Source organism: Melampsora larici-populina (assembly GCF_000204055.1).
Source record: "Melampsora larici-populina 98AG31 unplaced genomic scaffold MELLAscaffold_6, whole genome shotgun sequence".
In the NCBI taxonomy this organism is placed as follows: domain Eukaryota; kingdom Fungi; phylum Basidiomycota; class Pucciniomycetes; order Pucciniales; family Melampsoraceae; genus Melampsora; species Melampsora laricis-populina.
Genome location: NW_006768770.1, coordinates 1,915,782 through 1,940,903, shown reverse-complemented (window position 1 = coordinate 1,940,903; position 25,122 = coordinate 1,915,782). Strand labels below are relative to the sequence as shown.

General features: G+C 42.2%; 3 protein-coding genes across 3 annotated transcripts; all 3 read right to left on the bottom strand.

The window, feature by feature from the left end:
- Nucleotides 1-450: 450 nt before the first annotated feature.
- MELLADRAFT_103651 (uncharacterized protein) lies at nt 451-1,164 on the bottom strand (the record flags this gene model as incomplete). Its single annotated transcript, XM_007406436.1, has 4 exons — nt 451-494; nt 607-750; nt 817-851; nt 1,058-1,164. 4 exons carry the CDS (start codon nt 1,162-1,164, stop codon nt 451-453), a joined length of 330 nt encoding a protein of 109 aa, XP_007406498.1.
- Nucleotides 1,165-13,220: 12,056 nt separating this feature from the next.
- Nucleotides 13,221-14,311, bottom strand: MELLADRAFT_60703 (uncharacterized protein; the record flags this gene model as incomplete). Its single annotated transcript, XM_007406435.1, has 4 exons — nt 13,221-13,486; nt 13,741-13,917; nt 13,970-14,077; nt 14,272-14,311. The coding sequence occupies 4 exons, from the start codon at nt 14,309-14,311 to the stop codon at nt 13,221-13,223; spliced, it is 591 nt and encodes a 196-aa protein (XP_007406497.1).
- A 3,844-nt stretch (nt 14,312-18,155) lies between these two features.
- Nucleotides 18,156-18,841, bottom strand: MELLADRAFT_103649 (uncharacterized protein; the record flags this gene model as incomplete). The annotated part of the gene is made up of 3 exons (XM_007406434.1): nt 18,156-18,420; nt 18,472-18,560; nt 18,590-18,841. 3 exons carry the CDS (start codon nt 18,839-18,841, stop codon nt 18,156-18,158), a joined length of 606 nt encoding a protein of 201 aa, XP_007406496.1.
- Nucleotides 18,842-25,122: the final 6,281 nt, after the last annotated feature.

The window sequence follows — 25,122 nt, the reverse complement described above, 5'->3', positions numbered from 1 at the left end:
GATGAAGCCAGAACTATGATTTACATCCTCCATCAAAAATGATAGTATTGCAGACCAAAATCTGGACGTGACAATGGGATTGGAACAAAGGTCCAAAGTATGTCTGCATACAAAAGAGGTGATACATGTCGCATAGAGTTTAGTACACCAGAGCGTGACCATAATTCCTTTCAATTTGAAGTTCAGGGAAATAGGGAACATGGTGATGAGTCCAACAGGTATGATTCTATGTTTAATGTTGTTCACAGGAAGTATCATCACTTGTAGAATGCATTTACTGTAACATACACAGCTCAGAGAGTCAACACATGGAACACGTCACATAGAGCAAAAGTTGTAATGAAGGTAAGATCTCAATCAAGCTACATATGCCCCGAATTTGCAGGTGTATCTGCCAATAAAACACTCATATTCTAATGCCACCTCAACACAGCTTACGATGCTCCTGTGTCATGTACTGCTTAGATAAGCAAGAATGCAGCCAAAATGTACACCTAAACAGAGGCAAGATTGGATTAACCCAAGCAGTGGATTCTGAGGTGTTAGGACCCATACAGTTTGACAGTAATCAGCCAAAATTGGGATTTTAAGTCAAAGCTGTCTTACCCTGTGAATCAAATAAGACTTGGTCAAGGATCTGTTCTCCATCAGGCCATGAAAGCAAAAACTCATTTAAAACTTCGATAGCCACGGGAAAGTCGGTCCATGATCCATCATGTTGGAGCTCTTTAAGGTACAATCTTCCAAGATCTGTCCAGAAGGATAGCAAGTGGACTCAAAATTAATCGTATGAAAGGGAGAAATCCAAAAACTCACTATGGCATTCACTGGGTGTATCACGGAATTTGCAGCTTGTGTAGACACAATATGGATCAGAATTTGAATGATGTACAGCTCAAAATATGTTATTCTTGAATTGATGTACATGATGAGTGACACCATCAATTGATTTGAGTGTAATAATGCGTATTGTAGCTATGGTTTAGGGGAGTCAGATGACAAATGCGTGAGATGAATTATATGATGAGATAGCGATCTGACCTCATGGTGTGCTAACTGGGACGACAACAGGCCACAAATATGAACAATATTACTACGGAGCGCAGCCTCTTGGGAGGGTGAAAGAGATTCAATTGGAGGAGTCAAAAATGTAACTGGCAACATGGTGAGTGTGTAGGGAAAAGAAGACAAAAAAGATGGTGGTGAAATGATTTGGAGTGAAGATTTACACAATGATGAGGATACAAGAGTCAAAAGGAAAGGAAGAGGGGAATAATTTTTATACACAGAATGAATTATGCAGGACGTGAATACATGTTGAATAGAAGAATTTGTGCATCAATGAGCTGATGATTAGCCATATTACACAATGGAGACGATAAAAGGAAAGATTTGACCAAAAACAGCAGAAGGGCAAGGATAAAAGCTGACAATTGGGGAGATAAGACACCAAAATAATAGGTAAAAGCCGGCACGGGTAAAGGCCGGCTTAGTCTTAATAATAAAAGTGTGGAAAGTATGATCAAAAGCGTGGATTACATGATGGCACGGACAGTGGTATATTGTAAGGGTATTGACCTGCTTATCAATGAGGGTGCAAACACCAAAAACATCATCTGAAAAGGTCAATGACATTGCTGAAGTAAAGTGAGCAATAAAAGAAGGAATAGCACTATGCGTCGCCAATTATACGATCACATGTTGGAGACTATGCATCCGAAAGCACAATAGAAAATTCAAAAAACATGATAAGCAGCATTGAATTTCAAGTGAAACAAACAATGGACAAATGTAACAGGCCACATATAGAGGGACTTTGAAAAACGAAAAGCTTACACCCTTTGAAAAGCCTGATAGACAGCATCAACAGTCAGACAAAACAAACAAAGGACAAATGTCGGAGGCCGCTTATAAGCGGGATTTCAAAAAGCAAAAACCTCACGGGCAAGAGTTATACACATTGATGTACTCACAATATTGCTTACAAACATTTGCCAAATTGTGAAAGGCAACATAGACAGCTTTAGTTATTAGAATTAGATGGAATAAACAATGGACTGTTGTAAGAGGTTGTCATAGTGGGTGATTGCCGATTTTTGGCAGTTCAACATGCAAAAATCTCAAAGGAAAGGAATAATGACATTGTTGAAGTAAAAACAAACAATAAAAGACGCAATAGCACTATGATCCACTGCAATATTGATTTAAGGCGCAAAGGAACAGGTATAAAAAGGGAGACATTTAGGCGGGACTCTGAGATCCCCAAGCCATCTTGTGACTACACCGTAGAAAGTGAGTCATGACCGAGCTCTAGCCTACAACTAAATCTGTCATCAGGCTGAAACTCTTTTACAAGTTTCAGGGCTTCTGGGTGGGGATTCCAGATTTAGTTGTAGGGAATTGAGATCTTCAATTAATAAATAATCTATACGCTCTTTGAGCGGCAAATATTGGAGGGTTATTGAGAAATGGAAGACGCCACTTGCCTTTGTCTGATAACAATTATGATGTAAACTCATTGTCAAGAGTAAGAATCAATAATTACACCCTTTATAATCTTCAAGTGAAAGCAAATCCTCCTTTGGTTGATTTGCAGCAACATCTTGCCTTCCCTTTTTCATTTGTTGTTATTATAACAGCCTTGCTGATAAGTGGCATGTTACTGTTGTCAAGCGTCTCATTGGAGGGTCGCATCAAAGATTCAAGTGCTCATGTGCACCAACCCTTAGATCTCATATATTACCTATCAGTCAACTCAACATTTCACAAAATGTTGAATACACTATAAGCTCAACATTCTGTGAAATGTGAAACTCCTTTTATCATGATCCATGAATGTATAGGAAAAAAGAGGATCAAATTTGAGAAAGTAACAAAAGATCATGCTTCAGATCATTACCATGTACTAAAAAGCTCAAAAATCAATTAGCAACCAGAGAAGGAAATATGAGGAAAGACAGACCAAGCCACAGATTTACCCTCACAAGCGACGGAGGGTCATTGCAAACCATTGATTGATATATAATCATGTAAGTTCACCATTTTGTGGAATGATGAACTCCAAATATAGAGTAACCTCAACGTTGGTGAGATGTTGATCTGAACTCCAAACCATATAGTTAATTAGTTCAACAAGTTCAACATTTTGTGACATGTTGAACTCCAAATGTAGAGTAAGTTCAACATTTTGTGAGATGTTGGATTCCAGATTATATAGCTTGGTTCAAGGAGTTCAACATTTTGTGAAATGTTGAACTCCGAATATCTAGAATAAGTTCAACATTTTGTGAGATGTTGAACTCCAAATGATGTATTTTAGTTCAATGAGTTCTAAATTTGTGAAGTGTTGAACTAATGGCATCTGACCATAGAGGGATTGCGGGCAACAGTACAGGAAGGTTCTTAGAGATGTAGGGCACATGTGAAACAGGGGCTAGGCGTGCTTAATATTTGTGATAAACTAGTGATGATTTTCACTGCGTGATTGTCTCATCAAGGAATACAATCAGGGGATTTGATAGAAAATTACAACCAATGGAAATGGTGATCACCAACTAATAAATTATAATGTCTGACTCCTCAGGCGCCAACTTTTCCTACACGGGCAGTTTGTAGGGGGGAAAATCTGGGTCAGACGCAGGCAAATTGTGAGAGTGTTTGCATACATCTAAGTACATAGCCAGGGCAAGATCATACCTCCTGCAAGTCACATGTTCCTACTACAAAGGGACTGCTTTGGCATTGTCCTTTGTGAAGAGAGCCTTGGATATTGAGTTCAAAATGTAATTACTTGGGCGTTTCCAAACGGGTTCCTCAGAAAATTTGGCATTGCACGTTTGGCCAGTGACAAGGCAGAGTTGAATTAGGTTGGTTTTGTTTGATCTTGAAGTGTTGCGCCAATAAGTGAGGAGCCCCTTGAACCCGAGTGAGAGGAAAGCGACGAGGGATGCTAAGGCTTGGGATCTGAGGGCCACGGCTGAAGCTGCTTTGTGGAAGCTCGTGTTGATGTTGTTTTGTGAGCTCCGGAATTTCTGGATTTGTGTTTGGTGATGGTGGTGGGCTTGAATGACTGCAAGGGCCTCAATACCACTGTAAACCGAGTCCACTAACTTGGTAAGTTTTTCAATACATGTCATCTCAATTAGTTCATTCCTGGAAACTTTCTTTTGAGGATCGGGTTGAAGGTGTTGATAGTGTACCGCACATTGAAAAGGATCCTTGACATTCAGGAAAGGTAGATTGTACTCATTGAATTCTCGAAGGGGGGGAGGGTCCGCCTTCTGAGCCCACCAACATAATTGCTGCTAACACAAATTTGCCAGCCATTTCAAGGCAATGTTTGGTTGGGTGTTGCATGAGTCTGAATGAATCACAAAGTCACTGCTGTAGTTCATTTTTGCTTGGAGATTGCTCTGATTCAAAATTGATGTACTTCCAGTTGACTACCTGGTCTTGGCCCCACGGTGTCTCACATCCTGCAATGAACAAAGCTTTGGCTGTGAGGTAGCAAAGTATGAATGTGGAATAAGCAATTGTTCCACCAAATTTCAAGCTCATCAATTGAAGACTTACTTTGGACTCAAGCTACCCATTGGCTTAGCTCAAAGTCCTTGCTGAAATATAGGATTTCATTTCCTTGACTTCTCTTGAGGGGGTGGAAGTTTTCATGCTAGCAGAAAGACAACCACGTAACATGTGTGAACAGGCTTCATAAAGTAGCACACAATCCTTTGTCATTTCTTTTTTGAATTGGATTGAGGTTATCCGGATCAATTCAGAGGCTGTTGTTTTGATGACGGAGGTTGTTGTGCAATGTGGTGGTTGAGTCATTGCTGGCGGTCTGTATTAAATTAGAGTTTAATGGTCATGTTGGGGGTGTTGGACACCAAGGCCTGCGGACCACTATCTTTCTGAGGTGCAGTGTTGTAGCTGGATTACCTAGAGTCTTGGAAGGTGGATTGGGTTTTTTTTGCAGGACAGGCGTGTTGAATTCCGGAAAGACAGAAGCTGTAAGTCTTGAGGCGTTGTTTGTGGAAGGAGTAGGTGGTGTGGTTGTTGTTGGATCCAACTGACAGTTTGAGCCCTTCTCAGGTGGTCCATAGCAGTCGGTGGAGATGAAGTACTTGGACCAGCAGTACATTGATTGATCAAACACTTTTTGAAGGTTGAGCAGATTTGCTTAAGTCTCATGATGATTAGCCCACCAAGTGAGTCTGACCAGTATGCCAAATGAGCTTGAGCGCTCTTGATCCATTTTGGAAGAAGTTGAGTGCCTCAAAACTTGCCCTCGCAGAGTTTCTCTTCAATGACTTGGCTCCCTATCACATTGGTCAGCTGGCCGTTGAGCTCCTGCCAGAGACCCTCATCTTTGATAAGGTTCAGTGGCGGTAAAAGGTATGGCTTAACAAAAAATATAGCAAACTTGTCAGTGGGTTGGCCAATGGGAATCAATGATTCAAGCGACTCGGGGTGACTGATTTTAGACAGGAGACTGTTTATCCCTGTTGGTGATGGGTGGTCTGCAATGGTTGAGTTTGTGGTAAGTGAGATAGCTGGTAATTCAGAGGTTGTATTGTTTCTAGTGGGAGGGAGCGGTGGTTGGGAAGGGTTCGGCGGTTCAGAAGCGCTTGAGTTTAATGCACCAACCCGGTCTGGGACCGGTCCCAGGACCGGGTCAAGCGGGCCTCAGCGGGGATCTTGGTAATCATAGGTTGACCCGGACCGACCCGCTATTTTGGCATGGGGGCAGGTTTAGGTAAAACTCATCTTTATTTCTTCAAAAACCATGTATACAAGACTGCTGTTTTGTGACTAAGTTGTAGGCTAGATACTATTGACTAGTCAATTTTAGAAATAGAAAGGTAGAGAAAAGAAAAACATGGAAAAAAACAAAACAATCGTAGTTAACACCTTATTCCAAGTCTTGAGGCATACAAGCGCTTCAAAGGTATCTGATTTGAGACCACGGCGACGCTTAGTGAGAACACGTCTTCCAGCTGAAAAGGCGTGTTCAGAAGGAGTGCTGCATGCTGGAACCAAGAGAAAGATTCGAGCCATCTTGGATAGCAAGGGATACTTCTTTGCATTTTCATTCCAATAATCCAAGGGATCACGATTCCCTGGCTCTCGAGGTTCAGCAAGGTAAGCAACAAGTTCTACATCTAAAGTTCGCTTCTTCTTAGGTGCTGAAATGAATGATCGAGGTCCATCTTCTTCAGTGTGAGTGATTGATTCGATATCTTCATCAATTTGCTCGGAGTTTGGAATGGATTGGCAAGCCTCTGTCAAAAAGGTGTCTCGCCAATCATCTTGATTGATGATTCCTGCTTGCAGAAGAGTGACTGAAGAAAGTTCATGATCCTTGCTGCGAGGGTCCAATAGGTGAGCACAAAGATAGACTGGTTTCTTTATGGCGTCGTCAAAGTACTCGGCCAGCTTGTTCTTCATAGGAGCAATTGCAGGTTGGATTGGATGGTTTTCTAACATGATTAAAGCCTGTTAGGAAACAAAAAATCAGCACAGAACATTCAACAGAATGAATGCAAAAGTGAAAAAAAATCTTACCTTGTCAAGTTGAGTTTCAAGCCACTCATAGGGGGAATTCTGACTTCGTACCACTACAGTCAACTTTTGCACAGTGACTGCGCAATCGCGTTTCCTTTTTTCGTCCAGACACCATCTTATCATCTTCAAACAATCATAACTCCCTTTATCGCTCTCAGAATCCCTCAATGCCACCTGATCCACCTCCTCTTACCCGTGATATTCGATTCGGCCCAAAACGAGCGCGACCGGACGCGGCAAACACGCAAACGAACACGATGGCCACCGGCGACCTAGACACGGACATGACCTCATCTACTGCTGCAGAACCCGTACAACGACTAGAGAACCTGTCCATGAACGAACTCTGGAAGTACCTGACCGTGAACAACAAGCTCGAGAACGGAGATGTTGTAGTACCGGCAAACCTGGTCCAGATCATGTCGGCCCTAATAATCACGATGCAGGATACGGCGTTGCGACTCAGTGCACTAGAAACGCGTCTACAAGGGTCAAACAAACCGACGACACGCTTGGAGAGACTTGAACAGCAACTTAAAGCCCTGATAGACGCACAACAAGTACAATCGGCTCCCCAACCTAACGTACATGGTCTCCCGGCTAAACCAAAATCGTGGGCATCTACAGCAGCTGAAGGCTTGAAGATCACCTCAAACCGAGCTCCGCCACAACCACCGTCAAACCAGATCATCAATGCATTCAGGCCAAGTCAAGTTGTCATAAGGTGTTTAGAAGGAAAGAAACCTTTTGAAGGCATCAAAGCAACTGAGATCGTCAATCGCGTCAACATGGCACTAGCTCAACTCAAAGTCAAGATTGCAGGCAAAAAGATCGAAGTCAAAGGGGCGGCTAGCTTGCCCTCAGGGAGCATCAAGCTTTTTACAGCAACCCGAGCTGAGGCTACCTGGTTACTCGAGAATAGGACACTTTGGACGACGCTAGCTGATCCAGAATTGATCACATCTCCAGCCGTCTTCCCAGCATCAATCGATTCGGTCCCAATCGAATATTACACAACAGTAGACAAAATCAAACACTTGCTGTCCGAACAGAATCCAATCCCGAATGACATGATCCACTCTATCAGATGGCTGAGCAAACCGTATCCAGAACAGAGAAGTGGCTCTATCTTAATAAATTTTCTCGATAAAGAACTGACAAACAAAATGGTTCGTGGCTCGGTATATTTTGAAGGCAACAGCTTGAGGGTTAGAGCATGTAAGAGAAGTAGGGTACAATGTTATCGTTGTCAAGAACCAGGCCATATCAGTATGCAATGTAAAAATGAATTACTTTGCAGACACTGTGGTGCCAAACATGACTCGAGAATGTGCCAAACCTCCCAGACTGCCCGCCCTCAGTGTGTCAGATGCATCAATCAAGACGCAATACTCCATCCAGAAACCCAAATTGACAGAACCAACGAGAAATATGCTCACTCAGCCTCAAGCACAAATTGCCCCATCAGATCAAAAAGTCTGCAACAACTTACATCACAATCATGTTAAGAAACACCAATACGAATCATTCAAGAAGTTCTATTCCCTTTTCAAATTTTCCTTCTTTCCCTTCTACCCCCCCAACTACCCCCAATAGTAGCACCAGAACACATAGAGACTGACAACTTTGTTGAACCCACAGAAAACCCAAACCTGACCATAGCTCAGCTAAACTGCTTTAACGGAAAACTTATAACACTGAATATACTAGCTAACGAAAACTACGCGATCCTATTATTACAGGAACCGTGGATTGATCCACATACACTACGACTTCCACCACACCCAGCGTGGCACGACTTTACGCCCTACGATTACACAGCAAGAAACTACAACGAAAAACCAAGAACAGGTATTTATGTGACTAAACAAATACCCTCATGGCTAATTACATTACTTCCCAGCAAATCGGCGCTACTTACAGCACTCGAAGTCAAGATCCCCAATGGACGACTACACAAGATACGTGTAGTATCAGCCTACAATCCGCCAACCCACAACACAGGCTTACCGGTTCTGAGGGATTGGTTCAACACACACAATGACAGACGCACAGCATCCATAATTGGGATGGACGGTAACCTACACCACCCCAAGTGGAATCCGTCTAACTACAGACACACACACCCGCTAGCCAAGGAACTGATTAAAATTTGTGGCAGCTCGGGCTTCCAAATCATCTCACAGAAACATGTACCCACTTTCTACCCATGAGCGCCAAACGCCAGACCTACAACGCTGGACCTCACATGGGTCAACTTCGAACTTGCCAAATATCCGGTCAAAGGGACAACAAGCAGTGAAAACTTTGGATCCGATCACCAACTCCTCCTCACAACCATTCAATTAGATGAAGCGCTGCCCGAAAGATCTCACAACACAGCAAGATTTGACACGATGGAAAAACCTAGTTTCTGTGATGATCTAGAGAACCAGCTAAGTTCCTTCCCCAATCTCATTCAGTCTACAGAAGAAATTGATCAGGGGGTTAAATTTATTACAGATGCAATCACGGGGGCTTTTCACCGTCAAGGTAAAATGATCAAGACGCGAGGTCATCGCCACAAGGCATGGTGGGACGAGGAGAAACTAGGGCCCATCATTAAGGAGAGGAATCGAGCACGTAGGTGGATGATCCTAAGTGGGAGTCAAAGTGCTAAACAATGTTATTGGTCGTGGAATGATAACTCGTCTCTACTGATTGATACAGATATTTCGCTCCAGGCAAACAGAATCTCATTAGCTTTCATCGATGATGTGACGCATTTAGTAGCCAACAAGGACATCGATCTCAACATCCTAGACTTGGAAGAAGAAGGCGATAGATCAATTGAGTGGGCCAGAAGACACGGTGCGATCTTCGATAAGAAGAAAGCACAGGTCATGCACTTCACACACCGAAAGCATATGAACCCACGTCTCACGTTTGGTAACCAGGTGCTAACCCCTTTGACATCTGAACTTAGGTGGCTAGGCTTATGGCTGGATCCTAAGCTGAACTTCGGAGCTCACATACGAAGAATGCAACAACGGGGAAAGGCAACGATAGCACAACTCAGCAGGATCAGCAGATGCTACCATGGCTTGAACCCAAAAGAAACAAAGAACCTTGTGATGTCTATTTTGAAACCTCGCATTTTGTTCGGGAGTGTCGTTTGGTTCAATAGACGAACAGAAGGTAAAGTGTCTAAAATTTTTAACCTACTCCAAAACGCAGCCAATCGACTGATCTTGGGAGCTTTTAAAAGTTCGCCAACGGATCACATGACCCACGACGCTGACATGATTACGTTTAAGGATTTAGCCATACGATACAACCACAATTACATCTACAAACGACTAACAGCACCAACAAGTCACCCGTCCAGAACGATCATTCAGCAGGAACTGTTGAGATTACCACATACGCATCAGAGCCCGATTCATAGATTGCTAAGAAAGACTGACCTGCTTCTTCCCACTGAACACACACTAGAAACTATACACCCGTACCCAGAACCACCGTGGACTGAACCGCGCTGGACAGTGGAAAATGTAGGGTCTAAGCAAGAAGACGTTAAGGAACACATCCCAACACAAATCGAAGAAGAGAAAAGCCGAGGAGCCTGTGTGATTTTCACGGATGGATCTTTCATACCAGAAACCGGAGGCGGAGCCGCTATTGCGACAGAAGGAAGAACGGCCAGCCACGCGTATGGACCACTGGAAGGGATCTCTAACTACGAGATGGAAACTATGGCTTTAATGATTGCACTTGTTCAATTTAAACAGATAACTGACGCTTCACCTGGACAATTTACGTCTCTAGCAGTATTCAGCAATAGCCAGGCAGCTCTCGATTTATTCGCCAAACCTATGCAACCCAAATCACTCCAGTACTTGGCACGATTCCTACTCCGATCCCACAAACTCATAGCGCAACACCTCCAAATCAGACTTTACTGGACACCTGGTCATGAAGGCATTGCATTGAATGAACAGGCGGATCAGGCTGCAAAACAAGCGGCAGAAGGCAATACTGAACCAATGATGTTGCCCATGAGTTTAGGAGGACTCCTGCGACACACAAGAAGCTTATTTCACCAAAGGGGAGCTGTTTCTATCAAACCGTATAAAACAAAAGCCAAATGGAAAGCTGATTCACTGAATTCTTTAGAAAAAGGAGATGCGGCGGCAATCTTTCAACTCCGGTGTGGACACTGTCCGCTGAAAAAGTTTTTACACCAAATAGGAGCTGAGGAAAACAATAGATGCAAGGGATGTTTTGCAACAGAAACTCCTGCACATTTCTTAATCTATTGCAAAAAATATAACAAACAACGTCAAACGTTCAGAAAACAATTAAAGAAAGAAAAAATTAAAGTCAACATAAACTCAACATTAGCACTATTAGATACACCTAAAGCTTATCCGTATTCAGCACAATTCATCCAGTCAACGGGAAGATTCTCACATCTTAGAACATACTTAGACAATTAAGAAAGCCACAAAGTCAAGAAACATTATGCCCTTTTTTCTTTATTATTTTCTTTATTATCCCTATGCCTTCAATTTTCTTTGTAAATCTTCTGGGAGCGCCTTTTTGTGTCAGGATGTATCTACTAGACAGGCTTGGTAGTCGGTGTAGTGGAAAACCCATCAGAAGTTGTATTAGTCCTTCACTTTACATACACATACTTAGTTAGTCAGTGCGATATGTGAAATCAAAAGCACTTAAAAATAATAAAAAAAAAAAAAAAAAAAAAAAAAAAGCCACTCATAGACAGGTAAGACGGCATCAAGACTTGTGTAATTTGACTGATAAAGCATATTTGTTGCTTTTTCAAAACGTTCAAGGAATCAAACAAGGTGGGAAATCAATTCCCATTCGGTCTGAGTGAGTTTAAACTTGCTCATATTGGGGTCTTGTGAACATTTCAAGTCGATGACATCCTTGAGTTCCAGAGCTCGCTTCAGGGTGTTAAGGTCAGAGTTCCATTGAGTTTCTACATTTTGGATCAGGCCAAGAGAGCGACTGAGTTCGGCTTCAACAAGCTTTTCAAAGGCTCTCTTGCGCTTTGGGGTCTTCATGGTGGCAGTGATGAATCCCATGAGACGACTGATGGCTCCAGGAGCATTGATTTGATTGAAAGAATCATCTTCAAGTATATTGGCTATGTTGACCGAAGTTGTTTTGCCCAAGTTTTTTGAGAATACAGATATACCAGCTCGAGCAACTAGATTTATAACATGAGCTACGCATCCAAGTAAATTAGTTTCTTGTTGAAATTGGTCAAGTTCGTTAGCAATCTCTCGTGCCATTGCTCCGTTAGTTGATGCATTGTCGGCAGTAACACAATAAACTTTGGATTCAATATTAAACTTTTGAAGACATTTGATAAAGTATTTTGCAAGGTTGATACCGGTCTTTGGACCTTCAATTTCTTGCATTGCTAAAATAACTTCTTGTAATTTGAATTTATCATCAATCCAGTGAGCAGTAATCCCGAGAATTGGAATGTTGTTTGAGGAAGACCACTCCTCACAGGTAATGTGGATAGCAAGAGCGTCGGCCAAGACGTCCTTGAGAAGAACTCAACAGACTCAAAACTGAGTTTTAACTGTTTCCAATACACAATCAGAGCCAACAAGAAGAGGCCCAATGTCCGGATTTCAGATACGGAGAAGATCTTTGAACTCTTCGCGATCGACAACGGCCGCCGGCATTTCACCGTTGGTGATCAGTTTGACCAGTTGATACTTGATCAAGTGAGAATCGCGAGACAGCTTGGGAATGTAACAGATGAAAAGATGGAATATTGAAAGAATAGAAAAGAAATATAAGAGATGAGAAAACCCAAAAAAAAGAAACAAAAACAAAAATGAAAGAAACTTGAGTAAATGTTCATCTCGAAACAAACTCACCTTTTGAATTGTCCCAGTTTGAAGAAAAGATTTGATCGCTCCTTGTCGGGGTTCGGTCTTGTCAGTGATATTGTGAAAACGGTCAAGATGTCGAGATAAGGACTTTGTGCTCTGCGTTCGATCAGGGGTCATCACGGCTCCACAAATGCAATTCCTACCGGCAGGTTTTGCAGCCTGGCAGACGTATCTAGCGACACCTTCACGAATTTCGGTCTTGAAGTATTTCCAAACCCAAGATTTCTGGTTTTGGGCGAGTTTGACGGCGTTTGATGTGCTTGAGCTTGAAGTTGTCGAATGAATTTGCTCTTCAGAGTCTGACAGGACGATCGTGGAAGAAGGGCGAGGGCGTTTGGGCGGCATTGTGGCCGTGTTTGAACTTTGTGGATAAATAATTGACTAAGTTCAATATATTTTGAGGTAAATCTTGATATCAAAAGAAGCCAGAGGGCTTTTTTTGGGTTTTCAAGCGTTTGTCACCAATTTGGGGCTTCCGGACCGGGTCGCCCCGGTCCAGGCCAGATTTATTGGGTCGGGACCGGGTCGGTGCATTACTTGAGTTGGGCTTTATGATTGCAGCCAAGACGTAACGATGGGTACGAAAGAGCTTAGGAAGAAGAAACCTGTCACCTTGGGGCGTCCAGATAACTTGATCCCAGAAGTGCTCCATGTATTCAAGGGTGGGGTCAAGCCCACATTCACCAAGCTCGAGGAGTTCTTTGATCTTGTGAATCATCTGACATAAGAAGCCTGATCTTATGGGTTGTGACGGAATATCTCTAGGGGCGGTCTCTTGAGGAAAGCCACAAAGAGAGGATGGTTGACAGTGGCAAAGGGGATTGCCAATGGAGCCAGATTCTTGATGTCAGAAATCAGCTCTTCAACTTCTTCATCTTTGCCATACTCAAGGGCGTCCAGTGAAAGATGTTCTACAAGATATTCTTTGCGCAGAGCGGGGTAGCCGGCACAGAGGGTTGGCTTTTTTTGTTTGCATCCTGAGTGTTGGCTGGAGATTTGGTCACCTGGGATATTGTACGTTTTGGGAGTAAGTGGGCATTGTATTTCTTGATGGTAGCTGAGTTAGCTGAGGCTAAGGTGTCTTCCGTGCACTGGTTGTTGAGCAGAGTCAAGCGTCGTGAGGATTGTGTGGCAGGCCTGGGTTGTTCTGAAGATTCTGGAAGCACTTGCGTCCTCTGAGTTGTTGTGGGTGATTGATTATCAGGTTGATCATGAGCCAGAGATTCTGGAGGAGGAGTCTCTCCTTTTTCGACTTAACCCTTTGAGTTGGGCGTTGGAGATGTGGCGTGATTCGCTGTGGACTTAGAATCCTTGGAGTCATCCTTGTCCTTGTCCTCACTAACAGAGTCTTTGTCGCCTGAGGCATCCTTGGGGGCTTTGTCTGAGAATTCCACCCAAGTGAATGCATCTGGCATGTTCATGAATTCCTTGGCAGCTAGTTCTGGATAGTATAATTCTTGGCAAGGAAAGAAGCAAACTGGACATACCTTTGCCATCTTTTGCCATTGCACAGGCCAATGTCTGCCATGCTCTCATGAGCGGAGCCAACATGGGTGTGTGGTGTATCATTACACCTACTGAATTGGATTGCCAGACTGGTTGTACAGAGTATTCCTTGGCTGAAATCTTCTGGGATCATGGTGTGGGGTTGGGGTAGGCTTCGGAGGCAACTGAAGACCACTCCTCTGGGATCAATAGCTCTGAATTGTGACTGCCTGTGGAGGCAAGAGATTCCAGAGGCAGTATCAGTACAATCCGATGGAAACACATCTGTGTCATCCAGGCTTACCACTCGAGAGTTCTTTGATATGGCTTTCTGTGGGAGCCATTTGGGTTTTGGTACCAGCCTTGTCCTGCTCTTCTACGGAGACCTCTTGGTTGGTGTCGGAAGTAGCCATCATCACAGCCCCCATCTACTAGGCTCTGGCAGGCCAGAGCCTACCACTGACTCCATGAAAGATTCAGAAAGATTTCAAAATGACTTCAACATAATATCATATGGGGCCATTTGCCTGTCCGACCACCAAATTGTGATGTCATCATATGACGTCATAAATCTGTACACACCTGCTCCTGTATTCACAGATTGAGAATATATAGTCTATCAAACTTTATCATGTAATTAATTGACTGAGTTATTGAGGTTTGAAAAAAAATCACAGATAAAAAATACTATTTTTGTACTATACACAAGACTGGGATCTCAAATATCTTCAATCTTTGTCAATATACATATACATTAAATTTGATAATATTTTCCGCACTATGTTTCTCCACATTTCTGTTCCCTACAGTCTTTGTATCTCTGCAAAAATAATGTATTTTTCCAAGGTGAAAAATGATTGAATTTAATGCACAAAATGATTAATAATGCAGAATTAATGCAGAAAAATGAAGAATTAATGCGGAATTAATGCACTTTTAGTCATTTTGTGAAATAACTGTAATCATTTTTCACCTTGGAAAAATACATTATATTTGCAGTGTCTATGGGTAGTATTTTTACATGTAATTGCGGATTATATACAGAAGCTGGATTTTATGAAGTTCTTTGACCTTGAGGCAAATTGTGATGAAATGGAGGGCACAAATGAGGCACAAATAGATTGATATGCATGTGAATAATAATTTTCAAAAAATTTTGTGATCAATTGATTTGTATCCTTCCTTGAATCAACAAATCAGGGAAAGATTGGACTACTCATGTAGTATTCACAATTACATATAGAAATATGCCTTTTGGACAAACACTGCAAAAAAAAAGAAAACAGAATACAAACAAAAATAAGAATAAAAATAAGAATAAGAATCAAAATACAGTTGTTCCAAATTCTGTTGTCCATCTGAAATTTAATAAAATAATAAATTGGCCAATACAGGCCAATTTATAAGCATAGCCTTCAATCAAGATTGCAATATATCTTGATTGACAATGTTGACCCTTTCACCATTCCATAACCCTTGATCCCACCACTTCACCCATATCCACAACACCTATACCATTACCACCACCAATACCACAATGCCCACGAGGACCACTAAAAAACAACCTGCGGACAATGCGGCACAAGCAAAGAAAGATTTGTAAGTTCCTTTTTGATCATTTCTTTCAATCATTTCTTGTTGACCATTCCTTTCAGTCATTTCTTTTGTTCATTCCGGCTGATTGATTTTTCTTTAGTAATGCCCGACGAGATCAAGTGGCTGGACCAGACGGCCTCAGTCCTGATCTTGGAAGAGGTGGAACCCCTTGCCATTTCCACAAGTGAGTTTCCTTTCAAATCCCTGTCTTGAAATTGTTCAAATCACTGATTACCTTTCATTCGGTGTTTTAGAGACGGGTATCATTGGGAACATTGTGCCACTGGCCAACGTCAATATCTTGACACGGAGGTTTTTCATATCAACCCATTTGCTCCAGTAGGCCACCGAGAATTCTGTTGTCAACTCCACCTCAAAACCAACAACGGTGAGTTCCTTTCGCTCTTTCTTTCTGTTCCTTTCTTTTTTTCTGATTCTTGTTGTTTCTTGTCCTCTGCTTTCCCTGCTGCCAATCACCTCAATCGTTTCCAGCCCCACCACCGGCTCAAGAGGTTATTGACGTTGAACAGGTCACCAAGACCCAATGTTTAACACTCCAAAGAATGACATTTGGGCTTCTCCGAGTAAGTACAATATGGTCTATTCCCACCACAATTGGATGGACTGTAGCTGATCAGATTGTTATTCAAAACAACATGTTGAGATCGATTTGACTCAATCACCACCACTCCCAGCACCCGCCTACTTGGTTCAACCTGCACCTGCTGTGGAGCTCAAGGCCAAACCGAGTCACGTCAAGATCTAGTTTCATGTCTTCAGTCCGATTCCGAAGACCAAGGCCAAGATGCAATCTGGAGCCACCCAGAAGTACAGTGACTATACCACCTCCAAACCCTTTGATGCCGAGATCCAGGTGCATGGTGCTCACCTCATTGATGTACGGGATTCAATCTTTGATGCTTGTGATGCTCACAAGACGGTTTGTGGAACCATTCTCAATGAAGAGCCGCTCAATGGGGTTGAAATCTGGTGAAAGTGGTGGTAGATAGCGTATGAGAATCCCCATCTCTTTGCACATCTCTTTGATTGCTCCACTGCGATGAATGGTGGTGTTGTCCAACATCAAGACCAAATTACGAGCTGGATACGGATTCATCACTGGAAGCTGGAATTGATACATCATCAGTTTGAATGATTATCAACCAGAAGCTTAACAATTAACACGGCTTACCAGAAGGTGCTTCAAGAAAGCTTCAAAGTCGGTCTGAAGATAGGCACCCACTTTTGAATGGGCTGCCAATAGTCCCATCTCACATACAGCTGCAAGCATGCTGTAGTGAGGTCCAATTCGCTTCTGTTTCAACTTTGGTGGACGTTTGCCTTGCTTGGATCAAACCTTTGAGTGCATCACATCTAGTGTTCGGAGCCCGGTCTTGTCTAATTGATGCCATAGTAATGCTACAAGTCTGTTATCAAGTCTGTTATCAAAGATAAAAAGCGGAAATCAAACTTACCCATGAACACAAGACATTTGTGTGGAATATTGGCAAGCCGGGGTGAATAATCAGTTTGAAGCTCGGGTGATTGATTGGGATCGACCTTGGAAGCTTTGTGAACCGTAAGACAGAGCCTTTCTTTCGAGTCATTGGCGATGGTCTGTAAAGATGCAGGGGTATTGGTACGATTGTACATCGCCAACTGGATCTCGTCAAGGGATAGAGTTGCATTGTCATTGATGAGCTCGACCATGAATTCACAATCTTCGGCTGAATAGATGGTGTGACGACCTTGTTTCTTGTAGGTATCTGGGTCTCTGACTACAGCGTGGGTACGTTTGTAGAGTGACTTCCATCGTGAGAAAGAACGTGGACATATATTGGTGGTAAGTTCATCGTTGACTTCGTCGATTGATTGACCTTGAAGCAGTTTGTTGACGGCGATAACCTTGACTTCAGCACTGTATTTGACAAACGGCATAGTGAGTGGAAGGATTTGGAATCGGATGTGTTGAATGGGAAGTGTTGAAGTGATATCAATGGTTATGGAGTGTGGTGGGATTGATGGTTATGGAGTGTGGATGAAACGGTCAACAGCCTCAATCAAGATATCCCAATCTTGATTGAAGGCTGCTTATAAGCATAAATTGGCCTGTATTGGCCAATTTATTATTTTCTTAAATTTTGAATTGACAACAGAATTTGGATTGACTGTAAGAGTAAAAATAAAAATAAGAATAAAAATTCAGACTCTAGACTTCTGCTTGTCTCTGCACAGCCAACATAGATGCCTCAGATTGAAAAATCCAAGGTATCATCGGATTGAAAACCTTGGACAGAATTTTGCCAAGGTTTTGGTCCGAGGGATCTTGGTGCGCCAAAAGATACATCAGATCACTACCTCGGACAAGACCTCTCCAAGGGTTTATATCTGATGAAGCCATGGATTTATTAATCTGAGGCATCTATGTTGGACTCTAGACTTCTACCTCTTGCCAACTGGATCAGACTCTAGCGTAAAGGAACTGTTTTCAGGCGGTGTTCCGCATAGTCAGTCAATCCCCTCCTTCTCCTGCTCCTTGGTTTTCTCTGACTGACGGTTGCTTGCATTTAATATATGCAGACTACCATGCCGTCAAAAAGGTCCAAAAAAGACCCTATGAAAAAACTTGTATGGCAATGGGAACGGCTTGCAGGCAAGAATACTTGTACCCCAGATGTACCAGAATGGCATATGACTGGCGTGCTCAACAATCTTGGTGGACCAGCTATAAAGGCCCAACGGCTGTCTGCATATGACCACTTCAACCTTGTTTGGCAACAGTGGTACAACTGTGCAGACAAGACCACACCTAACGGCGCCAACATCACCCAATTTATCATGGTTTGCCTTGGAGACCCTGCCCAGGGTTTTTGGTGGTGTCAAAAGCTCTTAAACATCAAAGACAAACCTGCCATTTCTGAAAGAACACTTTGTGGAGACATTGCCCACGTAAAGACTATGGCAAGGGATAATGGGAAGGGGGACTTTTCCTAAGTCCTGTCGAAGAGACCAACATCACAACCTACATTGAAAGAGTCATCAAGAATGATTGGGTCACCACCGGTCATTGGTACCCATGTGTGGTCATTAACATTGCAGCTTTGACCCACATAGTGACAAACTTTCTTGGAGTGCTTTCTCAAATTAGGTGTGCCAACTGGGATGTTTGTGTATCTTGTCTTCTCACTGTTGTATTGGCAGTGGCCACCGGTTGTTGTTCTGGTGCGCTTGGGATCAGCAATGGTGCCAACTCCACTGCATCTTTTCACTAGAAGCATTTTGACATTGTTGTGAGAGCACCCAAGAACCCTGACGCCAAAATGACATTGGAGGACATCTGGGACTGTTGTATTCCCATCTGATACAACAAGGATAACAAATTCATTAAGAGCAAACAGAACCAGCACCACATCATGTCTAATCTAAACAATCTGGCTATATGCCCAATCTCCTGGATGCTAATCCATTCCATGCGTCATTCTACCTTTCTTGGGGGGCAACACTCTCTGGAGTCCTTTGCTATGCTGTGCAACAACCAAATCAAACACTTCAATGGGTCCATCCCAAAGACCCTGTCATCTGTGAATTGTCTTATTTTCCTCTTGGCCTGAAGATCAGTACCCCTGCTCTCAACAACCCTTGGAATCATTGAGGATGATGGCCGATATGGCCAAGTTTGCACATTGAAATGTGTTTCATTTTCTCACGCACGGGGTTGCGGAAGATGTATTTTAATTGCCTGGTTGATGTGATTATGGCAATGACTGTGACTGGGCAGCACAAAAACTTGCCCATTCAGCTGCTGTTGTCTCCAAGGGAACAACCAATCACTATACAGGCTGCAGTATGACTGAAAATCTTGCACCACCAGAGAACTCTTTGCAAATCCTGACCCATTCCATCTGGATCTTATTAGTCAGGGAGGTCTGGCCCCAGGAGCCTATGCAGATAATCTGTATGGAAGTGATGTAGAAAAAATTTTGAAGCCTCTGAATCAACCTCATCCACTTTAACTTCCAAGGCGGCACAAAAAGGTCACAAGGGTAGTAAGAAAAGGGCTTTGGTTGAAGAAGACCAAGGTATGCCAAGTTTTCCAAGTTTTTCACCTCGCCAATCTCGACTCTCTCAGTTACCTATTTAGGTCACATTTATATCACTAGAGAATACGCGGGCATGCCCGCAACAGGGGAAATCTCCTGCAACCTAATCATCTACTTAAACAGATATTCTGTATATAAACAGTCCCAGTGTTTCACTCTTTCAAATGCTTTTGGCAGTGTAAGTCTGAATTTGATAACCAGGTTGCCTTTGTCTGTGACTCCAGTCATCTATCAGCATGAAAGAACACTACCACATCCATGTTCCGTGGTTGACCATTGTATTCAGGAATGGTCAGGATGCTCAAAGCCAATTAAGCAAGATATTGTGTTAAAGAAACAATGACTAATCTCCTGTACTGTGTTTCCAAGGTGGCCCAAGTAGTTGAAGTTCCGGATATCTGCAAACGGATGCTTTTCAAGCTACTCGAGTTCTTGAACAAGATTCATGTACTTCAACTGCTTTTCTAAGCAACTTGCCTTTATTTGAGATTCAGCTATCAATCCTCATTGTAACTCAGGAGTGAGTTTAATATTACTGACAAAGCCTTGTTTCTTGTCTCAACCATGTGTCCCTTGTAGTACAATGTGTTTCCATTGTAAGTTAAAAGCAACTACAAAGCCAATCGTCAACACAAACATGTTCTACTACATGTGCAATAGAAGCTATTTGATCAATAGGCCTATTTGTGATTTGTCCTGCTGCTAGTATTCTTAGATTTTGCAAGAGGCTGCTGCGCAGTTACCTTATTTCATATGGACAATCAGTTATGTCTATGTCTCAAAATGGCAGATGCCTTCTGTACCTTTCAAGTAACTCATTTGTAAAGTGCTCAATTCATTGTTTTGTGGTGGCTCATAGTAACATTTCTTCACTTCAAAGTTCAACAAAGAAGAGACAACACGCACGAGGCTCCACCATTCCCATTTGCAAACCCCACGCGCAACAATCAACACTTACCAAAGCAGAGAACAATTTTGTTGAACACAATGGCAACCAAAATAAATAATACCACGGCACCCGGGTGGAGGTTGGGACGGGGCACATTCAAAGTGCAGACTTTCGCTTATTCAGTCGCATTGGAAAGTCATGTATTTGGATGAAATGTCTTAGACTGCCAACAATTAAAACAGTTGAAGAGGTAGTTGATGAAGGTCAGGTGGTTGTGTGCGTGAGTGTTGAATTAGACAGGGAGTCAAGTGGAAATTCAAGGCAGAAGACAAAAAAATGTAGTAGGTAGTATAGCAAAAAGAGATTCTGACAAATTATTAGCTTATCAGATTGAAGGAGGAGTGGATTGGTTTGGGTTACGCGTATTGGGAGGTGGGATAGTTGACGGGAATGAGGTATTACACAGCCCTTTTATAGCTTTGAAATTAACATAGAGCATGCCAATCGTTCTCACAAGCACATCAGTGCCTTATACGTCATTTCGAAGAACAATAACAACATACAAGGTCTTAACGGAAGACCCATGCTCCGGCATTAAAAGCCCCAAGAGAAGACAAAAAGGCAGCAAGTAGTCAGTGAAAGAATCCGGAAAATCCATGCTAAAACTTCACAAAAAGCACTTATAACAATAGCTCACATTGTAATTGACTCTTGACAAAAGTACTTATATGGGTTCTTAAAGTACTAATATGGAATCATCAGATGACAATGAGGAAAGGTATTGCACCAGCTTGTGAAGCAAAGCGGGGCAAACGAACCATCACCCAATCAAGCTGGAAGGGAAACAAATGAAAAGCACAAAAAGGATGAAAGGTAGCGTGGCAGATCAGAGGAAAATAAGAAAGGCAACAAGCAAAAGTGAGAAGAAATTTAAAAAGCATGAAACTTAAAGCCGCTGTGAGGGAGGAAGGACCGGAGCAAAGGGCCTAAGCGGTACTTCATGCGAGTGGCTTGTACGTTTTCATATTTCAGATAAGGTGGATTGATTTTCAATCACGATCCCTGCACTTACCTTGCCTCGTGGTGAGGTAAGCGCTGTGTGGTAAAGCGCGCAGAGCAAGCCCAAAATCGGTTTCTTCAAACCAATTCTTTGGTTTCCTGAAACCAACTTTCTAGATCTTAATAATCTAGTTTGGTTTACTAAACCAAGGTTTTGGACGGCTTGCCCGGCTCTGATTGTAAGGATGGGATTATTTTCTTCAAAGGTATCTTGCCATCTTTGACTTGTAGGGTGGGTGGGATGGTATTTGAAAAATCAAAATGTCAAGCCAACATAGGATATTCTTAATGTTGAGAATCTTCAATGTGACGAGTTGTAACTCAAGAGTGCGTAGACCATGCGAAGGATGGAAAAATCAGAGTATTTCCTTCTCTACGACTGAACACAGGTATGTGACATGTCTGATTACCTGTCACCTCATAGTTCACAACTCGTGGACACCATCACCAAAACGTGCCTAATTTGGTGCTTTACATGACACAATATTGTCCAGAAAACCCAGATTCCATAGAGAAATTAGGTTATGCGTTTCAAGATCCAGCCAGATTGGATAGATTTATGCGTGTATATCGGGAAGGCCAGGATAATGATAAGGTGCTATACCATCTGTTTCTTCTTTCTCATGATCAATTCTCATGTCATTTTCCTCTGTCTGACACGTCTTTTCCCATCAAAGCCACTGGGGAGGAGGGGGAGGAGGAGAAGGATGCAAGTCATGAGGATAGCACCGGTGAAAATTTCTGGATGAATCCTGCAATGCTAGACGAACTGAACACTGAGGAGGAAAGTCTCAATTCCAACACAGACACCACCACTGCTGCACCGTATATTAGACATTACTCCCGCATAAACAGCTCCACTTCCATTTTTTGTGAGCATTGTCACATGATGGCATTCAACCGTAAATGTGAGGTAGCTCTTGAAAACGGAGGCTGTCCGCCTCTTTGGGAAGAACTAGCCCCATTGGAAAAAAATTTAGAATGACTGCCTCAGGGAGGATCCTGGAATTGGCCTTTATCTCATTGATTCAAATGTAGGGTCCCACCAGGCTGTCTATTTTGGTCCAACAGGGCTGATGGCCTAACCACCCACGCAGCAATATTCACTGACAAATTGGTGGCGCACAAGTGAAAACATCAACCATTTAAATGCAATGACATTGCATGCAAAGCAAAATTTTGTACAAAGAGGCAGCCGACAGTTCACCGTTGGGATTTGCATGAATTTGAAGCAAAGAAATGCCCGTTCCCTGGCTGCCCCAGGACAAATATGTGACAATACCAAAGTGACCTTGCAGCGGATCTCAGAACCTGTCATTGAGGTCAAGACTTTAGCTATTGTCAACATTGTAACGGGTCTATACATGGCCCAGTTGCCAATGAAGAATCCATACAGCTCATTCAGTGGCTAACAAGCTCGGAGAAAAAAAGACAAATTGGTTTTGGCTGCCTGCAAGAGACACAACAGACAAAATGATTAAACAGTACCTTGCCAACAAACCTCAAATGATCAATGGTTTGCCATTCAACACGTAAAGTGTTTGACGCCTTTGTAAGTGGTTTGATCACATCTTTCATGTAGGATATCATCCAGGTGATTCATATGTTTTCCTCATCATCTGGCTTCATTCCCTCACCAGATCAAAACCAAAATTGTAATTCAACACCTCATCTCTCATTTAAACACACCCTATGCTTTCCCACTCAATCAAGTAAGTGTCTGATTCACCATTGGGAGCTATCTGTTTTGGCCTGTTTTGGCCATGTGAAGTATCTGTACTTCCCCGGCCGCTTTGTGTAGCAACGTGAGTGGGAATCTAAGAAATATTGAGAGGGGCAGCACCAAGATTGGTGTGGCATGTCAAAAGAATCAGTTCCGCATTTCATGAGATGTGGAACCTATTTTTGTGTTTTCAATTGACACCACGTAACTTCATTTTGAGTCTGAGTAAGTTCTAAACTATTTTGCCTTCCTCATGAACAAAGTCAGAAGTGGAAATGTTTGCAGAACATGAAATAAAGAAATACAAAGAAAATATATATATGACTACTCTTTTCCTCTGATATAAATTTGGATGCGGAAAAGAGTGCCCTTCTACAAACAATCATATTATATATATGATAACAAATTGGAATGTGAGAATTGAACCATAATTTTATTCAATTGTATTGGTTGATACAGTTTATTTTGTTCATACACTGGAACTACTGTGTGATGATGTTGAGTATTGATAGCCTTAATATTGACCAATGATCAGGGAGTGTTAGGGCACATGATGTGTCTATATAAACTAGATCTCGGGTTGTTGATCTTGTTATTGAGCTATTCTTCACAACATCTGAAACCTAGAAGTTGTCTCTCAACACATTCTTTTCTGCTGCTTTGACTACACTAAAAAACCCAAGTTTTGGAATGCTCAAGCAAAAAATTTGATGATTTAAATTCAATACTGGTTTGCAGTGTGGATGAGTGGAGTGGTTCTCCAAAGAAACAATCTCTACAATGGTCACTCCTGTCTATAGCTGCTATTGATAAACCAAATTCAAAATAATCTTGGGAGCTGTGTTCCCTCTCAAGTCATTGTAGATGCTGAAGTGATCTGAAAGATAGAAGTTTTACAAGGGAGGCCTCAGTTACAGATCTACAGGTGTATCAAGGCAAGTTTTCCACTATGTGTGAGTGTCTCCAAATTTCCCACACTTGTCTGTCTTTACGTACCATCCTTCATATATCCAATAGGACCTTACAGCTCAGGGACAAACATAAATCCCAGGCTCTCGATGAGATCAAGCAAGTCCTTGCCAAGTATTGTACCACCAAAGCACCTCATGCAACCATTTGAACTCCAAAGCAAATATCATTCATCACTCAGAAGAAACAAACAAAACTCAAGCACCCCTGATAAATCATCCGGTCCCCACGTACAACCTCACAGGCTCCTACCAACCACCAATCTCACCTGTTTTGACAGTTAGTACCCCTTGTTTCATCTGCTGAATGTGACTCGCATTATTTCCTCTCACACATTAATCCTTTGTGATTGGTTTGTATAGATACTCCCTCACAAGATTGCCTGTTGCAAGAGGCACAAATTGGAAGACTGGTCCATGAAAAAGGGATGAGCGCACTCTATAGGAAGAATATACTTATCAAGAAATATACAATTAGACAGATAAAGACAAGCAAGAGTAACTTCTTCCTCTTCAGAATAGAAGAGCTACTTAACCTTGTTGGACAGAAAAAACTACAAGTATCCTTTCATTAAACCAACTAGACGGTATGAGCAGAAGTTAAAACACCTCCTTGATCCCTCTTGTTTGTCCTTTTATCCTTGTCCTATCATCATAATATCTCAACTCAATCTTCCTATCCTTTTTATCTAATTCATTATTAGTTCCAATAGTATTACTAACTATAAGATACATCATTCTCATTCCTATTTTCACAAATTTCTCAAATTACGTTGTCTCTAATATACACAAACAATAACTGTTGTCTTATCTACCTTAC